We start from the raw sequence: 16,497 nt of genomic DNA, 5'->3' as shown, positions 1-16,497 counted from the left end.
GTAACTGTTAGCGTGGGTGTCCACTGAGGAGATCATATCAGATATCCTATAAATGTTGATATGTTTTTAATGGCTAACATTACATATGGTCACGTCCTAGTTGCAAGTTAAAAGTATGTTCAACCTGATTGTGCTACAACTATACAGTATATTTATGAATTACAATATGTTCTGCATTTTGAAATACCTTTCTCTTCCCCTACGCTATAGTGAAACAAACATTGAAAAACTATAACCCTTTCCTGTGGGTGGCACATTTCCTCCCACCCAACTTCGACTAATCTTACTCCTGTGATTGGTGATGTCATCTTATGGCTTATTGGTATACACCACTAGGTTCGGTCTAGAGGTACCTGGGACGACCCCTTCCTTCACACCACTGTCTTGGCCTTTTCCCTGCTACTTTTCTCTTATGGCTTTACTTTATAGATAGCCAACATTCCAGAACTCACCATTTCACTACAGTGAGCTTGCATGCAAACACTCTTTTGATACCAAGTTTCATACACTTTGTAAGTTAGATAGTGTCTATAATTAGGCACTCACACTTTCTAGATTACTAGACTTTAGAATGTGCCATTCAATACTCGGTATGCATCTTATATTTTGGTTACGGTTGTGCTACTTACTTTTTTGCCCATGTATGGACAGATGTTTCTACCACCATTCTCCTTCCCTACTAATAAAAATACTTAAAGAAAAAACTATAACCCTCTGGTGTACAAAACAAATGTATACAAATACACCTTAAAGAGCTGAAGCGCTCGATTGGATATTATCCATCCAATTGAGCACATCAGCTCTTGTAGGTGTATTGGAGATAGATATACATCTCTATACACATACAATGTGTATGTAAAAATGCATGTGAAGTAAAACATCCAGTGCAGAATCAGTGTCACAATGCAACACTTGAAAGTAAAAAAATAATGTCCACAAAATAAATGTATATCCATGAAGCATTAGTATATAGTCCATCACATAGTGCCAATAAAACCAATCCGCCCCATGTGCTTGAATGCTGGAGTATTACTCGTGCATGTTTCCATCAATATTCCAGATCTCGCTCACCAGATAGCTACACGTCTCTCTCAATAGAAAAGACGTTATCTCCTCCACAGGACTTACTGGGTATGATCAAATGCAATCTTCCTCTGACACGTTATACCAGCAGAGTACCTCATGGAAAAGACCGACATTGTGCGATATGTCTATACAATATTTGTTATAAAACCAATAAAATCATTCGGCAGCATGAAATTATGCAGGGAACCCACAAGAGGAAGTCTGTTGTAAGCATTGCCAAACACCCTTTAGCAGCACCCACTTTGTGGGTGTGCCAACACTCTGTACCCAAAAAATCAACTTCCACCTCAGGCTTGGTGGACAGACGGAGCGACAGTCTGGGGCGGAAGTAGTGTTGCCTGGTACAGAGCGTTAGCGGACACAGAAAGTGGCTGAAGCCTGGGAGTTTGGCATATGTACATGCTGCCTAATGATTTTATTTTTAGGAGTAGTTTTATATTATTGTACAGGTGTATCACACAATGTCAGCGTTTTCCTTTCTATAAGGCATCCCAAGAAAGATTGCATTTAGATCATACCCAGTAAAAGTCCAGTGGAGAGGGAAAAAAAAAAAAAAAAAAAGTATTTTTTGCCTATTTTGAGAAAGACAGGCATCGCCATCTATTGAGCGAGACTTAGAATATTGGTGGAAGGATGCACAGCTAACACTACTGCATATAGTAGAGGCACACATTGGATTGGTTTTTATCAGTACAGATTGGGATTGACATATGCTAAAATGTTTGAATGGAGACATACATTTAAACATCATTTTGGATACTTTGTATCACAATATTTGTTACTTTCAAGTGTTACATTGTGATACAGATTAAGTATCAGGATGTCAGTTTTTTTTTCCACAAATAGAGCTTTTTGGTGGTATTCGATTACCCGTGCGGTTCTAATTTTTTGCGCTATTAAAAAAAAAAAAAAAAAAAAAAAATATGTATAATATATATATATATATATATATATATATATATATATATATATATATATATATTTTAAAAAAAAATAAAAAAATATATATATATATGCTTTATTTTGATAAGTTATTTTGTCTATAAACTATGGGATAGATTATGAAGATTTTTAGCAGGACTTCGACATTGCGGCAGACAAATTCAACACCACGTGACTTCTTGGGAACCAGTGACACCAATACAGTGATCAGTGGCACAAAAAAAAAAAAAAAAAAACACACACTGCGTCGCACCATAAATCACTGGCAGGGAAGGGGCCAACTCCGGGGCAATCAAAGGGTTAAGCGTGTCCCTGGGAGGTGCGTGCTTATTAACTCTGGGGGACAGTTCCCCTGGAGGACAAGATCTCATTTGCTCCCTGACAGATCAGTGGTTTGCCTTGTTTCCATAGGCAGACCTCTGTTCCGTGTCTCCACCGAACAATTGGCGTGTTGCAGCAGTCATCACAGCCCGGACCCGCTGTGTCCGAACACAGCACAAGCGGCGCGTGCCCCCTACACTGCATGCACAAAAGAACGTACAGATATGCGATTTTGCGCAGCCGAGCCACCCTGACGCAGTATATATGCAGTGGGTGGTCCGTAAGCAGTTAAGCACTGCATGAGATGTTTACTTCACATTTTTTTTATTTTTCTAGGTTTCAAAAGAGACACTCCACGTGAATATTCTATTGTATAGCGCTGGGCTCTTATGAAGTAAAGGCTTTATTAATTTAAAAGGGGTTGTAAAGGAAAAAAAAAAAAATTCTTAATAAGCATCCTTTACATGCAGACATTCCTCTTTTCACTTCCTCATTGTTCGTTTTTGCTCAGAAGTTGCTCTTTCTTCTCTGTTCACTTTCTGCTTGTCTGATTGTTACTCACCACCGTGAAGGGAGGCTTTACTGCGGTGGTCAATGACGTGCTCACCCCCTCCTGGGAACTACATCTGTGTGGCAGGACGCTCTCTACGTCTTAGAGACTTCAAGGAGGTGTGAATTACTGGGCGTGCCGCAATGCATACTGGGAAATGTAGTTCTTACATGAACGAGCACCGCAAACCAGGAAGTGAATGAGAGAACAGAAACTAGAACGCCGGAGGTGATACAGATGAAGGAATTTAATAGGTATTAACTCGTTTTATAACAGAATCATTACACTATTCTGTCTGTTTACCTTGCAGACATTAATTTTAAGCAAAACATTTTTTCCTTTACAACTCCTTTAAATATGTTATGCATTTGTTGTAGAGTGAAACAAGTCTCTTGTTCCCCGAGGAACAATTGTCAAATGCTTTGGGACGGTTCCACACCTGTTTCAGTAAAAGATAAACCTAAATAAAAACTGCTTATTCCTGGAGTGGTGGGACTATATAGATTAACTAGCATAGCAATATTACTTTATATTTAGATATTGCCAGCCCTTGCATTTTGATATAGGTACAACTATATTGTTTTATTATGCATCAACTTAAAAAAAAAAAAAGCTGACAAAGTCCCCCATTATAAAATTTAGGAGGATGAAATTCATGGATAGCATTCCCCCTTGCAGTTCTGATGGTTCCATTTGTCATGGTGTTAATAAAAAGCAAAAATATTTGCCCAACGGGGACACCAGTTATGGAGACTACTTTGGAATATTTTTTTCCTCTTTGGCAAATTAGTGGAAAAAACAAAAAGCTTAATTGTGACTTTACTAATAAAAAAAAAAAATGTTTACCCTGGGCACAGAGCTTCTTGTAAAGATCTGGAAGCAACATTGTTGGTGGAAGTCTGAGATATGCAGAGAGCTCCTGCAAGACTTCGACTTTTAAAAGGTACCAGGCTTTGGAGGACTTTTGCAGAGATGGGTGCTGAAGAAGACTTGAGAGAACTCCTACTCCATTCTTAACCTGCATCAATGAATAACAGTTTTACTTTCTACACAAACAAATGTACAGTACATATTACCACACAGGCATTTTTGGGATAAATGAAAAAAGGACAAAGTCCACCCTGCAGCTTGTCCTTGGCTTCCAGACTTCCCAGCACAGTGGAACAGCTGTACTTGTAAGCATTGATTGCACAATACACATTTTCAAAAGATGCATATTAAAAGTGGTTGTAAACTCATACCCAGTGAAGTGAACAGCCTCAAATAATGCACAGAAAAAAACAAATCATCCTACATAGGTTTAACTTGTTTATCTGCTGTCCACTCTCTACACTCCTTTCAAAAAGAGGCAGATTGTGTTAAAAATATTTATTAATCTGTCAGGAGCACAGAGGAGGGAGTGGAGAGGCTGCAGTTAGTGTGCGAGAGCAGATTGGAGGGAAAAAACCCGACCCCCCCCCCCCCCCCCCATTCTCCTGAACTGTGTTCTGAATAGACAATTTTCATTCTGAGCTCTCCCCTCCCTCCTTACACAACTGTATCTCATGTGTTGAAAACTTCTCAGAAGTGACCATTGCCGATAACAGAATAATGAAGCACCAGAGAAAAACACGTTGGAAAGATACAAGTAAAACACTGCGTTTTGCCCACTTTTAGCAGCATATTAGAAGTTATACCTTTGCAGGTGTTATTTTCGCAGGATACAGAAAGATTTTTCAGCTGGACACATACACTGCATTTTACAGTGTGTTAGAGTCACAGTGCTCTCGTACCATACTCCCTTCTGGACTGGATCTCACAGTCTCTCAAACTGTCTGTTTACAGTCTACCTTGGTTTCTCAACAGTCGCTATCCTGTAACTTAGTTTAGACAGCAATCAGATTTGGTCACCCGTCTATTCCAGAACAGGCAGGCCTGGACACTCACAGCATACCCTTGTCAAACCGCTTCCTTTAGAAGTGTTCTATATTAGAACCCCAGACTGACTTTAGAAGTGGGGAAAAAAAAAAAAAAAAAAAAAAAAAAAAAAAGGCACTGTATTGCTCAGATCCCCCCCCCCCTTTTTTTGCTGTTGTGATCAGAGAAAGTGCAGGAATTGAGGCTGATCTCTGATCAAAAATGTGTGCATTGGGTGCTGACCTGAGGTTTAAACATTTGTGTATGCAACCCTTAATATATTAATAAATACTGTGTTTCTTTGCCATTAGCAGAACAAATATGATTCTGGCAAAACAGTCTAAGGCTTGTAAACCTTGGCTTAAAAAAAGAGAAAAAAAAGTGGGTGACCTGGCCCTAGCGCATTGTAAGCCTTCACAATTACCTCATTATTGATCCGGTAAAGTTGGCTGCGGAGAAGCTCACAGCTGCAATGAGCCAACACGTATGTCTCACTGGTGCTGTCTGCATGCTGCAAAGTGGTTTCTGCCTCTTGAAGAGTAACCTAAATCAAGACAGACAAAAGTCCTCACAAAAAGACATTCACAATGTATGCAGATTACTACTGGAGCAAACGTAACACTAAAAAGTTAGTCTTACCTGAGCACATTCAGCACTCTCCAAGTAAAACAGAAGTTTTGTTAACTGGCAGAGAGCTCCAGCCTCACGTATAAAATCCCCTAAACATCTGCACAGATGTCTTACTAGCTGGAAGCTTTGCATGGCCTGCAAAGGCTGCAAGAAAAAAATAAAAAATAAAATCATCCACATTTTTCATGGGTTTACAAGCATTATCAAGTTGCATTCAGGGGCTAAGGCAAACCACCAACAAAAGCTCCTAAACACGAGTTCAGGAGCAGCCAGTGTACATGAAGTCTAAAAATGACAGCAAGCGAAGACTTGCTGTCAAAAAGCAATCAAGATTAGAAATGGCTTTGAAGCAAGTCAATTTGAATTATTGTTCATTAAATAAAAAGGGAAAAAACAAAAGCTTATGCAGCACATTCATTGGTTGATTCCCCCTCATCCAAGGGACACACACACACACACACTGCTATGATGAACACTGCTTAGAGCCTCCGGCTAAAGCCAGCGGCACTGAATGTTCAGGAAAAACCTGACAGGATGGTTGTACAGACGACAAATCAATAGATTCTGTTCAACCAGGGTGCCCTATGAATCAATATTCGGCTGGTCCCAGCTAAACCTACCAAAATTCAAACCACATAAGCTTTAGACTTATGCTGACCAGACAACTTTTTAAATAAAGGCCCAGTTCACTACCCTTTATACAGGGACTATCGAAAGTAAAAAATGACCTAGGATTTTTGGTTAGAGATCAAGCCCCCCTGTTTGGGTCAGAAGGAGGAACAGCACCCCAAGGGTTGGTTAAAAGGCAGCATTCAACCCATTAGGCACAGGTTGAGACTAATGCATTAAATGTAAACCTATATTTTGGGCAGGATTAGAATCTTTGATAAATATATATTGCAGTCAGTTTCCAATAAGTGTCATTTGTTTACCACTCTTGACCAAAAGTGAATCTCCAAAAAAAAAAAAATCACCTAAAACAGGGAGAGATGAAATCTTCAAATACAAATACAGACATCTGTTCCGGTAAAAATTAAGAGGGAAATTCCCTTATTTCGTAGAGGTTTCCTTAATGCGTTTCTGGGACAGGAAGGGGAAACCTCCCCAACAGAACACAGACTGCAAAAAAAATAAGCCACACAAGTTTTTAACCACTTAAGCCCCCAACCAAAATGCAGCTAAAGGCCCAGGCCAGGTTTTGCGATTCGGCACTACGTCACTTTGACAATTGCGCGGTCGTGCGATGTGGCTCCCAAACAAAATTGACGTATTTTTTTCCACAAAAAGAGCTTTTTGGTGGTATTCGATTACCTCTGCGCTATAAACAAAAATAGAGCGTCAGTTTTGAAAAAAATGCAATATTTTTTACTTTTTTCTATAATAAATATCCCCCAAAAATTTATAAAAAAAAAAAAAAAAAAAAAAAAAAAACTTTTCCTCAGTTTAGTCAGATACGTATTCTACATATTTTTGGTAAAAAAAAACAAAAAAACCTGCAATAAGCGTTTATCGGTTGGTTTGCGCAAAATTTATAGCGTTTATAAAATAGGGGATAGTTTTATTGCATTTTTATTATTTATTTTTTACTAATGGCGGCGATCAGTGATTTTTTTCGTGACTGCGACATTATGGAGGACACTTTTGACAAATTTTTGGGACCATTGTCATTTTCACAGCAAAAAATGCATTTAAATTGCATTGTTTATTGTGAAAATGACAGTTGCAGTTTGGGAGTTAACCACAGGGGGCGCTGAAGGAGTTATGTTTCACCTAGTGTGTGTTTACAAATGTAGGGGGGTGTGGCTGTAGGTCTGACTTCATCGATTGCGTCTCCCTATAAAAAGGGATCACACATTCGATCTAGCCGCCAGTGAAGCACGGGGAAGCCGTGTTTACATACGGCTCTCCCCGTTCTTCAGCTCCGGGAAGCGATCGCGAGGGGGTGGCTAGAAACAAATAGCCGCCCCCTCATCCCGGATCGCTCCCAGACGATTTCCGACCGCCGCATGTACCAGGGGTGTCCCGATCGGACCCCCGGGTACGCCCATCTGCCTGTACGTGCTATTCTGTGGAGGTATATGTACATGCAGCGGTCGTTAAGTGGTTAATCATTCCTTAAACTAAAATGAAAAAAATTTGACCTATAACTGCTAAAGGTAGGTTGAAAGACAGGTAAATATTTCAGGGCTTAGTTTAGAATCAACAGATTGGGGCAAGCAGCTCTTAAGAGTGTGTTATTCCACTACAGGTAACCTAAGCAACAAATATTCCAACACACACACACACACCTCTAAATAAAGGCCGATGGGCGAAACATTACAATGAATTAAAAAAGGAACAAATCAGAAAAAACGCACACAAAAATCAGTGACAAGTATCAGAAACACAGACCTTGCCCATGAGTCGGAAAAGAGAGGCCAGTAGATGCAAGGAGAAGACGGTCTGTTCATTACTGTTTAAAGATGGAACACTAGGTCCAAAGAGAATATCCTTCCACAGATTCAGAGCTTCATCCAGACCCTTCATAGGCCCTTAAAAAGGAAGAGGGGGGGAGCAAAAATTAAAAGGTTGCCCTTTCTGTCCTCAGACTTCTATATTTCTCTATTAATGTTTGTCCAGTAAGGTTTCAGGCAACAGATAAACTAGGCATGAAGCACTTTATTTAAAAACGCAAGAAAGAGGCCTTAGGAGGAAGGCAATGTAGTGGACAAGCATTTCTAGCAACTAGTACCTTAAAGAGGAATTTTTACTAATCCCCACTCCTCACTTGTTTTCATTTCAGATACTTAACTACCCAGTGGATTTAGCACTGTATTGCTGCAATCCACTTTTCTGCCACCACCTTTGGATCGCATGCCATTGTTGTCCTATGATGACATTGGGCGACTGTCTTCCAAATTCAAGCAGGTACCTCCTGATGACAGGCAACCAGTCCTGCCTTTGTTCTCTTTCCCCGATTGGAAGTCATTGCCTTCCAACCTCTTGGCATGCATATCTCAAGAGAGAGCGTGAAGAGAAGAAAAAAAGGGGGGGGGGGGGGGTGGCAGTGGGTTGAAGGTTGGGAGATTTTCATATAGCGGAGAGGAACGTTCCCCCCCCCCCCCAGAGTAAAGGTCTGTTTTAAAATGGAAGAGGAAATATTTACCAGTCTCCCCAGCCAAAGTGAAACAAATGCCATCTCTCGCAGATTGGTCATCAAGAAGTTTGTCTTCATAGTTCAGATCATTGGGCTCATACTCTACACCAGTCCACTTTTTCTGGCTGTTCAGCTTCTCTTTCCTTTGCTGTTCCTCCAAACCCTAAGAGATTAATGCAAAAAAAAAATAATAATATTCAATGTAAAGGCAATGTGATGCCCCATAGGCGCTTTTAGTTTACGCACACAGCTTTTTAAGATGAAATTGATGCACCAAGCAAATTCAGCCAATATTGCAAACCACAACAGCGTGCATTTGTTACATAAGGATATTGCATCTCTCACAAGTCAATAGTAGAAGCAATATTTCCCTTTTCTACCTTTACGATTTCAATAAAAAAAAAAAAAAAAAAAAAAAGTAGTTTTAACCAGAACCAAGACTACATAGAGTACATATGTAAGATTTATCCTCGTCACATGGATTATTTTTTTTATTTTTTAAGGTGTCCCCCATTGGGAAGATTTCCTGTTGTATATCCTGTACAGGAAGTAAAGGGAAATCTCCAAAGTGAGGATTCCATAGTTCTTAATGCGCCATACTGTACATGTCCCCAGGGAACGATTCCTCCTCACATGCATTCTCTGGTACAATGGTCATCAGGACAATAGAGGTGAAATCGCTCTAACCAGGTTTTGGCCGGCAATAAAAAAAAAAAAAAAAAAAAAAAAAAAAACACACACAAAATACACCACAGCAAACTTTCAGTTCTTAGCTGCGCTTCACTGCAGGTTATCATGGCTACTCACTTCTCGCATATTGGCTTCCAGAGTGCAAATATATTGCCACAGGAGTGCCTGGGCTTTTACATCCAGCCACTGTTCTCGGTTTTCTGTAGATTCTGGGATAGACTCCAGAAGACGAAGACAATCCTGAACTGCATCTAGAGCAGAACTAAAATAGAGACCAAAAAATAATAAAATTATACGTTTGGTAGGTGTATTATATTAGATATCAACCTAAAATAAATCTAACCCCCCCCCCCCCCCCCAAAAAAAAAAAAAAGCACATTCCATCATATAAGGTTTACATTTGGTAGCAGTCTTTGCTACCTGTTAAGGGGTTGTAAAGGTAAATGTTTTCACCTTAATGCATCCTATGCATTAAGGTGAAAAAACATCCAACGGTACCACCCCCCCCCCTCCCCCGGACCCCTCATTTACTTATCTGACCACTCGAAAGTCCCGTACGCGTCCACGTGATCCTCTTCGGTTTCCAGCCTGTCGCTGCTGTCAACCACAGCGGATGACGCGGAGCGCCGGGGCCGAGAGATACAGTCGGCGGCTATGCCCGCCGCTGTATCACGGGAGCGCGCTCGCAAAAGCTTTCCACCATACGAGCTTGCATGAAGGTGGAAAGCTTTTGCGAGGAGCCGAGACAGCCGCCGAGGGACCCCAGAAGACCGGATGCACAGTGGAGGTAAGTATAACATGTTTGTTATTTAAAAAAAAAAAAAAAAAAAAGTTTGCCTTTAGTGTTCCTTTAACATACCATTCAGTCTGCCCCGAGTAGTCATGGTAACACAAAACCTGGGCCAACTCAAGCAGGTATAGAGCACGACGACAATGTAGTTGGCTGTTCTCAGCACACAAGTCCAGCAGATCACATATAGTATTGTAACGCTCCTGCCCTGTATCACCATGGACAGACTTGTAGCCCTTAAGCTCCTCTGCAAGAAGAGAAACCATCAGCTCTGAATCCACTGGGTGATCCGAAAATCCATCCTTCAGCGTGCTATGGATCAAAAAGGCAAAATTAAAAAACAGGATCAAGTTGCACCAGTATTAAAAAAAAAAAAACACACACACACCATCAACTAACTGAATGGGACATTTTTCCATCATCACTTACTGCAATCTTAGATCTTCATCTCCATTCCTTGCACCGTCAATTTTGAGTTTGACCCAGACTGCAACAGGCTCGGCCATTTGCTGCAAGATTTGACCTCGCAAAGCTCGCAGCCAGAGAGTCACAGCTGCAAGGCCAAGAGCTGTGTAACCAGCTTTCTTGCAACTCTCTACATGCAGCTTGAAACAACGGTGCAGCTGCAAGAAAAAAAAAAAAAAAAAAAAAGTTAGCTTGTAGCCATCAATATTTAAATGGCAGTGTGTGGAAAGTAAAAACAGCAACAAGTCCATATTCTTTCAAAAAGGTTCACTAGTCAACAGATCTTTACTTTTGGAGCACTTTATCTTGACTAGAGAGCCAAATAACCCCGACAGCTAAATATTCTTCAGTAAACAGTGATGTGGAGACTGGCCCAGCTGCTGTTCCAAGTATTGGACCTCTTTAAATAATTGCACTTATTTACTTATCTATTTATGTGAATAGCAATCAGTAAGCAAATTTTTTACACCAATTTCTTGAAATACCGTAAACATTACATAAAATTCAGACCTCTAGCTACTGCACATACACTGTGAAGGTACAGTATAAATTCAACATAAGGTAAACCTGAATTTGGGACACAATGAGATGGTCATTGCAGACTAATAAAAATAAGTTCACCGACTGTCATGATGAGCCAGTGGCTTCAATAATTTTTTAGTTACTACCCTAGTATAAGTATGCCAAACAAGAATCATGACTTTACTCTGGATTGATTTGCAGTTTTTTGGGACAGCGCCTCAACGTATGGAAACCAGATTCAGTTGGCAGCTATCATTGCATTAGAAAGGTTAGCAATAACACCTTCCAAATTTACTTCAGCATAGGACTGTAGGCGATACATGAGCTACAGACTGACAGCCAACATATTTGGTCCATTACTCCTGTCCCCATATTGGTAATAGTATTAGCAGAAGTACCCTTTCCACAGCCAATTCAGGTTCACCCTCAGAATTCACTTTCGCAAGATATTCACAAACAGGAGACACCAGGTCAGAGGCTTCTTTGTATTTCCTTTGGCTATAAAACAAATAGGCCAAGTTGTGCACACAGGATGCTGAAAAAAAAAAATTAAAAAAAGGAAAATTAACATTGCAGCAAAATGCAAAGTGCACATACAATGACTACCACACACTTCCAAATCAGAGAATCTTGCGCGTTTCATGTCCAGGGGAATATACATTTTTGCCTGCTGTATGTGCAGCAGGAAGACAGATTTCTCACTGCCCCACCATAGTTTCATTATGCAGGGTTTACATAACCACATCATTACGAATGAAGCTTTGAGCAGGTTTAGTAAAATAAGGCAGCTTCTGGCTATTATTCTTCCCACCACCAACGTCCTCCGACTTGTTCCACAACTTTGCCTCCCTGTAGCAAACTCACCGCTACAACTTCTCCACTGTAGAGTGTCTGGGTGCTGCATATTGAACACCGACAAGTGCAAGTAACGCATCAGGCTCTCCTACTTGCTGCACACATTTGCCTCCCACTACTTATGTGCTACCCACATGGTCTGATACTGCTCAAAGTGAGATAGACATACTGAGGGGCCAGACCTGAAGCAACACATGATCCAAGTGTAAAGTGAAAATCTTTGACTTCCTGACTTTTCTTTACAATCTTACAGAATGGTAAACTAAAAAAATGGAGCTCTCAATTCCTGTACAGAAGCATATATGTCAGGATTACAGGAAACTCCTGAACAGGAGGCAAAGTTCGATGCTTAGAAGCATTTTTTGCTTTAAAGCGGGGGTTCACCCTATTAAAAAAAAAAAAAAAAAAAAATGTATTCTAGCATTACATTCGGCATCGTAGCGTGAGCTACAGTATGCCGGTCTTACATTTTTTATCCCCGTACTCACTGTGCTATTGTACATTGAAGATTCCGGGGAATGGGCGTTCCTATGGTGAGAGAAGGTGATTGACGGCCGGCCCTGGCACGTCACGCTTCTCCGAAAATAGCCGAAATAGGCTTGGCTCTTCACGGCGCCTGCGCATAGCCTGTGCGCAGGCGCCGTGAAGAGCAGAGACCTACTCCGGCTGTCTTCGGGGAGCGTGACGTGCCAGAGCCGGCCGTCAATCATCCTCCCTCTCCATAGGCACGCCCATTCCACGCGGGAGTCGGAATCTTCAATGTGCAATAGCACAGTGAGTACGGGGATAAAAAATGTAAGACCGGCATACTGTAGCTCGCGCTACAATGCCGAATGTAATGCTAGACTGATGTTAAGGAGGGTGAACCACCGCTTTAAGTATACATGGCCCAAACCCATGACGAACTTCATAGACTATTGTTCAGAAGTCTATGGGGGTTATTTACGAAAGGCAAATCCACTTTGCACTACAAGTGCAAACTACAAGTGAAAAGTGCACTTGAACGTGCATTCGCTGTAGATCTGAGGGGGACATACAAGGAAAATAAAAACAGCATTTTAGCTTGCACATGATTGGATAATAAAATCAGCAGAGCTTCCCCTCATTTCATATCTACCCCTCAGATTTACACCGACTGCACGTCCAAGCGCACTTTCAGTGCAATTTCAAGTGCACTTTTAGTACAATGTGGATTTGCCTTTCGTAAATAACCCCCTATGAACCCTGTCATGGGTTTGGGCCAGGTAAGCAGTAGAAATACCAGAGTAACTTTTCACATTTACATTCCCTACGGTTGCACTCAGAAAACATTTTAGGAACTACCTGTTATGTTCAAAAATTCTGCTGCATCTGGACCAGAAAGCCCTTGGATGGAGGCCAGCATTTTGCATACAGTGTCTTTACAAGCGTCCAGAATAGAGCGCAATTCATTATCAGTCATGTCCTAAAAAAAAAAAAAAAAAAAAAAAAAGGAGGATTAAGTAAAAATAAACACACAAAATGGTTTCTACCGGGTGGATTTCATTCAAATCAACTCAATTTAAAGCATAATTTTTAAAGAGCAACTGTCCCCTCTGTTCCGCAGCAACTCCCCCCGACCCGCTATTGTCTGCCCAACGAGTCCCATCCACTTTAATGGAATGGCTAGTAATGTGGCAGTGACACTACAAGGTGAGGGACGTGGCGGCAGCATGTGAGTGGATTGCCGCTAACAGGCGCTGCCATGGTGGATCTGAAATGACAGGTGCTCTTTAAATGTTAGGACTTATTCTTGCTTGTAGTGAAAATCTTTAATATTCACGAACAAAATCAATGTTTCCTATTTAGAATAAGCAGTCAGGTTAGTAAAACAGCGCCATTAGAACCGATATTAGGTTAACCTCCCGGGCTGTATGATCATGTCAGATTTTTGGTGCTGAAAGCGGTACATTTTGCATGGAAATTTGGCGATTTATATTGTAGGCCTGTAATTCTTAGGAATAACTCACTTAAATCTGTCCAAGAGTCTAGTAGACATCCCAGGTATGAAAGTTTGAAAAACAAAATCATAAATAATATAAATAACTATAATAAAATAATGCAATCATAAAAAAAAAAAAAAAAAAAAATATTCAATAATGTAATCAAATCAAACACACTGAAAGTTGCTCAGTTGCAGAATTGTCACCGTCATTACTTTTATTGTTCGATGATGAATTTCCCCACAAATCGCCATCGCTCAATTCTGCAAGCGATTCCAATTTATTAATTATCGCTGTTTTCTAGCTGGTCTAACCACTTTTGATGTAAAGCGACACTTTTTGGTTGCTATGGACAATCTCCAGTTTCCAGGCAGAAAGAACAGCATTTATAATATAAAAGTGCATGCAGGACACTGGGCAGACCACTAGGGACAAAGGGAGTGTGTATTTATTTCATACAGTACTGTAATATTACAGTATACTGTATGTGTACTATATTTACTTTTTTGAATTTGGCGCCGCTCTCCGCCCCGTGCGTTATAATGTCGCAGGGAACGGAGCTCGGCACTGTGTGAATGGAGCGAGGAGACAAAGCTCGATCACACAGCGGGGAGGCATCGCAGGATCCAGGGACAAGGCAAGTAACCTCTGTCTGTGGATACTGCAAGGCGATCCCGAGTCTGGCTTGGGGATACCGCTATTGGTGCTGAAGATCCACCCAGAGCCAGAATACCGCTCAGGGGGTTAATAGGCTAATCACACATAGTTGAACTACTCATTCTTTTAAAACATTGCCAGTGCATGTCATTTCAGCTTGCATCCATTGAATAATTTCACCAAAAAAATTTAAATAATTGCAGAATATACAGCCTCGTGCTACATAACCAAAGCTCCATTTCATGCAGAGTAAACTAAAATTAATGCATCTTAAAATAGATTTTTACTCTTTACTTTTACCCGACATGTTTCGCATATTAGCTTTGCAAGGGCGACATACGAGAGGAACAGAGGTTTTTCACGAGAGGAACAGATGATTTTCACGATACTAAACGAGAAAAATAAAATAAAGTAAGTAATTGAACATTCAGTGAACGTTCCATTACTTATTTTATTTTTCTCGTTGAGTATGATGAAAATCCTGTTCCTCTCGTATGTCCCCTGACAAAGCCAACATACGAAACATGTCGGGACCGATATGTGAAACTGTATATTGAATCTGGCCCCATACCATTGTACTGTGACCATCCAGCGGCTGTTCAGCTATATTGTGATTGCCGTTTTCCAATTGCAGATTTTTAACTTTGAGCTTTATTAAAATTTTACCTTATTTGCATTGGTTTCTCACGACTATATGCACAGCACCGTTTTTCAGCCATTAGTCGGACTCAATTTTTCTTGGTTTACAGAAATAGTTTGTTATGGGCCATCAAAAGTGTTCTCACGTATCAATATAGGCGCGTATGGGACATCGCCACTAAAACGTTGACGATCCCTTAACAAAATGACTACACCCCTTTAGGGCACAATAGATTACTCAGAGTTTCGCTCGATCCCTGACACAGAGATATGGTGCGAACACTTAAAAACTTTGAGGACCTCCAAAATGAGTTCCTGCTGTCTAATTCCATGCTTTTTAGATTCTTTCAGGTGCGTCACGCAGCCCAAGCTCAGTTCCCCCAGCCTTTGCCACAATCTACACCAAATGTCATCATGGCAGTGGTTAAGGGTGTAGACCCACGAAAACTAATCTCTGATTTTTACGCCATGCTCCTCACCCCATCTACTACGCTAGCTTACAGCCTTAAACCAAGATAGGAAAGCGAGGTGGGCCCGATGGAGGATGCGGAGTGAAGTACTTGACGCATGCAAGACTGTATCCCCCAAGCTCTCCGACAGGTTGACCCAGTTATACGTGGTGCCCCGGGCATATCTCACCCCCCTAAGAATGGCCAGCTTTCAACAACAGTCTTCTGCCTCGTGCACAATGTGTAATCAAGCTACAGGCACATTCTTCCATCTACTTTGGGCATGCCTGGTCCTTCAGGGTCTGTGGAAGCAGATTGTGGACTTCCTCCATGATGACATGGGATCCCCATTGTCCCTGGATCCCAAACAATGCTTACTGGGGATATTCCCCGATGCAGAAATAGACAAAATTCACCAAAACATTTTTGCATGAAACATTGTTTTCTGCTAGAAAAATTATAGCCAGACAGTGGATGAGACCCACTCCCCCCAGCTTCAATGACTGGAAATTAGATATAAATAACACACTTCCCTACAAAAAGTTCATATACATTAACAGAGGTTGTCCAGATAAGTACAACAAAATCTGAGATAGATGGCTTGAGTCCACAGACACGTGCACTGAGGGTCTGTAAACCTATATATTCTTTTAGCTTACAATCCCATGAATAGCATAGGCACAAGGTTTTCCACTAATTTATAGTTACTGAGTCCATTGTTCGATCTGAATACGTTTTTTGATCTACTGAGCCTATATGTGTACAAGCCATATTTCTTTATTTTATGCATTTCTCCAGTATTGCCTTGTAACTTGCATAACTAGGTTTCATAGGTAAATTGTTCAATAAAAACTTAAAAAATAAATAAATAAAAAAAGTGTTCTCACAGATAAGTATACAGCCCATCT

The 16,497-nt window shown here is 40.8% G+C and overlaps 1 protein-coding gene across 2 annotated transcripts in view; it reads right to left on the bottom strand.

Annotated features, from left to right (window-relative positions):
* The window catches only part of ESPL1 (extra spindle pole bodies like 1, separase), a 77,665-nt gene that overhangs the window by 49,921 nt on the left and 11,247 nt on the right, over positions 1-16,497 (bottom strand). For both annotated transcript variants that reach the window (XM_040340688.1, XM_040340687.1), the window contains exons 5-14: positions 13,207-13,327; positions 11,427-11,563; positions 10,471-10,664; positions 10,111-10,353; positions 9,369-9,513; positions 8,571-8,724; positions 7,817-7,956; positions 5,435-5,569; positions 5,220-5,339; positions 3,746-3,917 (exon numbers count right to left, since the gene is read on the bottom strand). In XM_040340688.1, coding sequence (XP_040196622.1) covers positions 3,746-3,917; positions 5,220-5,339; positions 5,435-5,569; positions 7,817-7,956; positions 8,571-8,724; positions 9,369-9,513; positions 10,111-10,353; positions 10,471-10,664; positions 11,427-11,563; positions 13,207-13,327 — 1,561 coding nt within the window. The remainder of the gene's footprint in view (positions 1-3,745; positions 3,918-5,219; positions 5,340-5,434; positions 5,570-7,816; positions 7,957-8,570; positions 8,725-9,368; positions 9,514-10,110; positions 10,354-10,470; positions 10,665-11,426; positions 11,564-13,206; positions 13,328-16,497) is intronic.

This window comes from Rana temporaria, chromosome 2, assembly GCF_905171775.1.
Source record: "Rana temporaria chromosome 2, aRanTem1.1, whole genome shotgun sequence".
NCBI classification, from domain to species: domain Eukaryota; kingdom Metazoa; phylum Chordata; class Amphibia; order Anura; family Ranidae; genus Rana; species Rana temporaria.
This window is presented reverse-complemented; position numbering and strand designations above follow the sequence as displayed.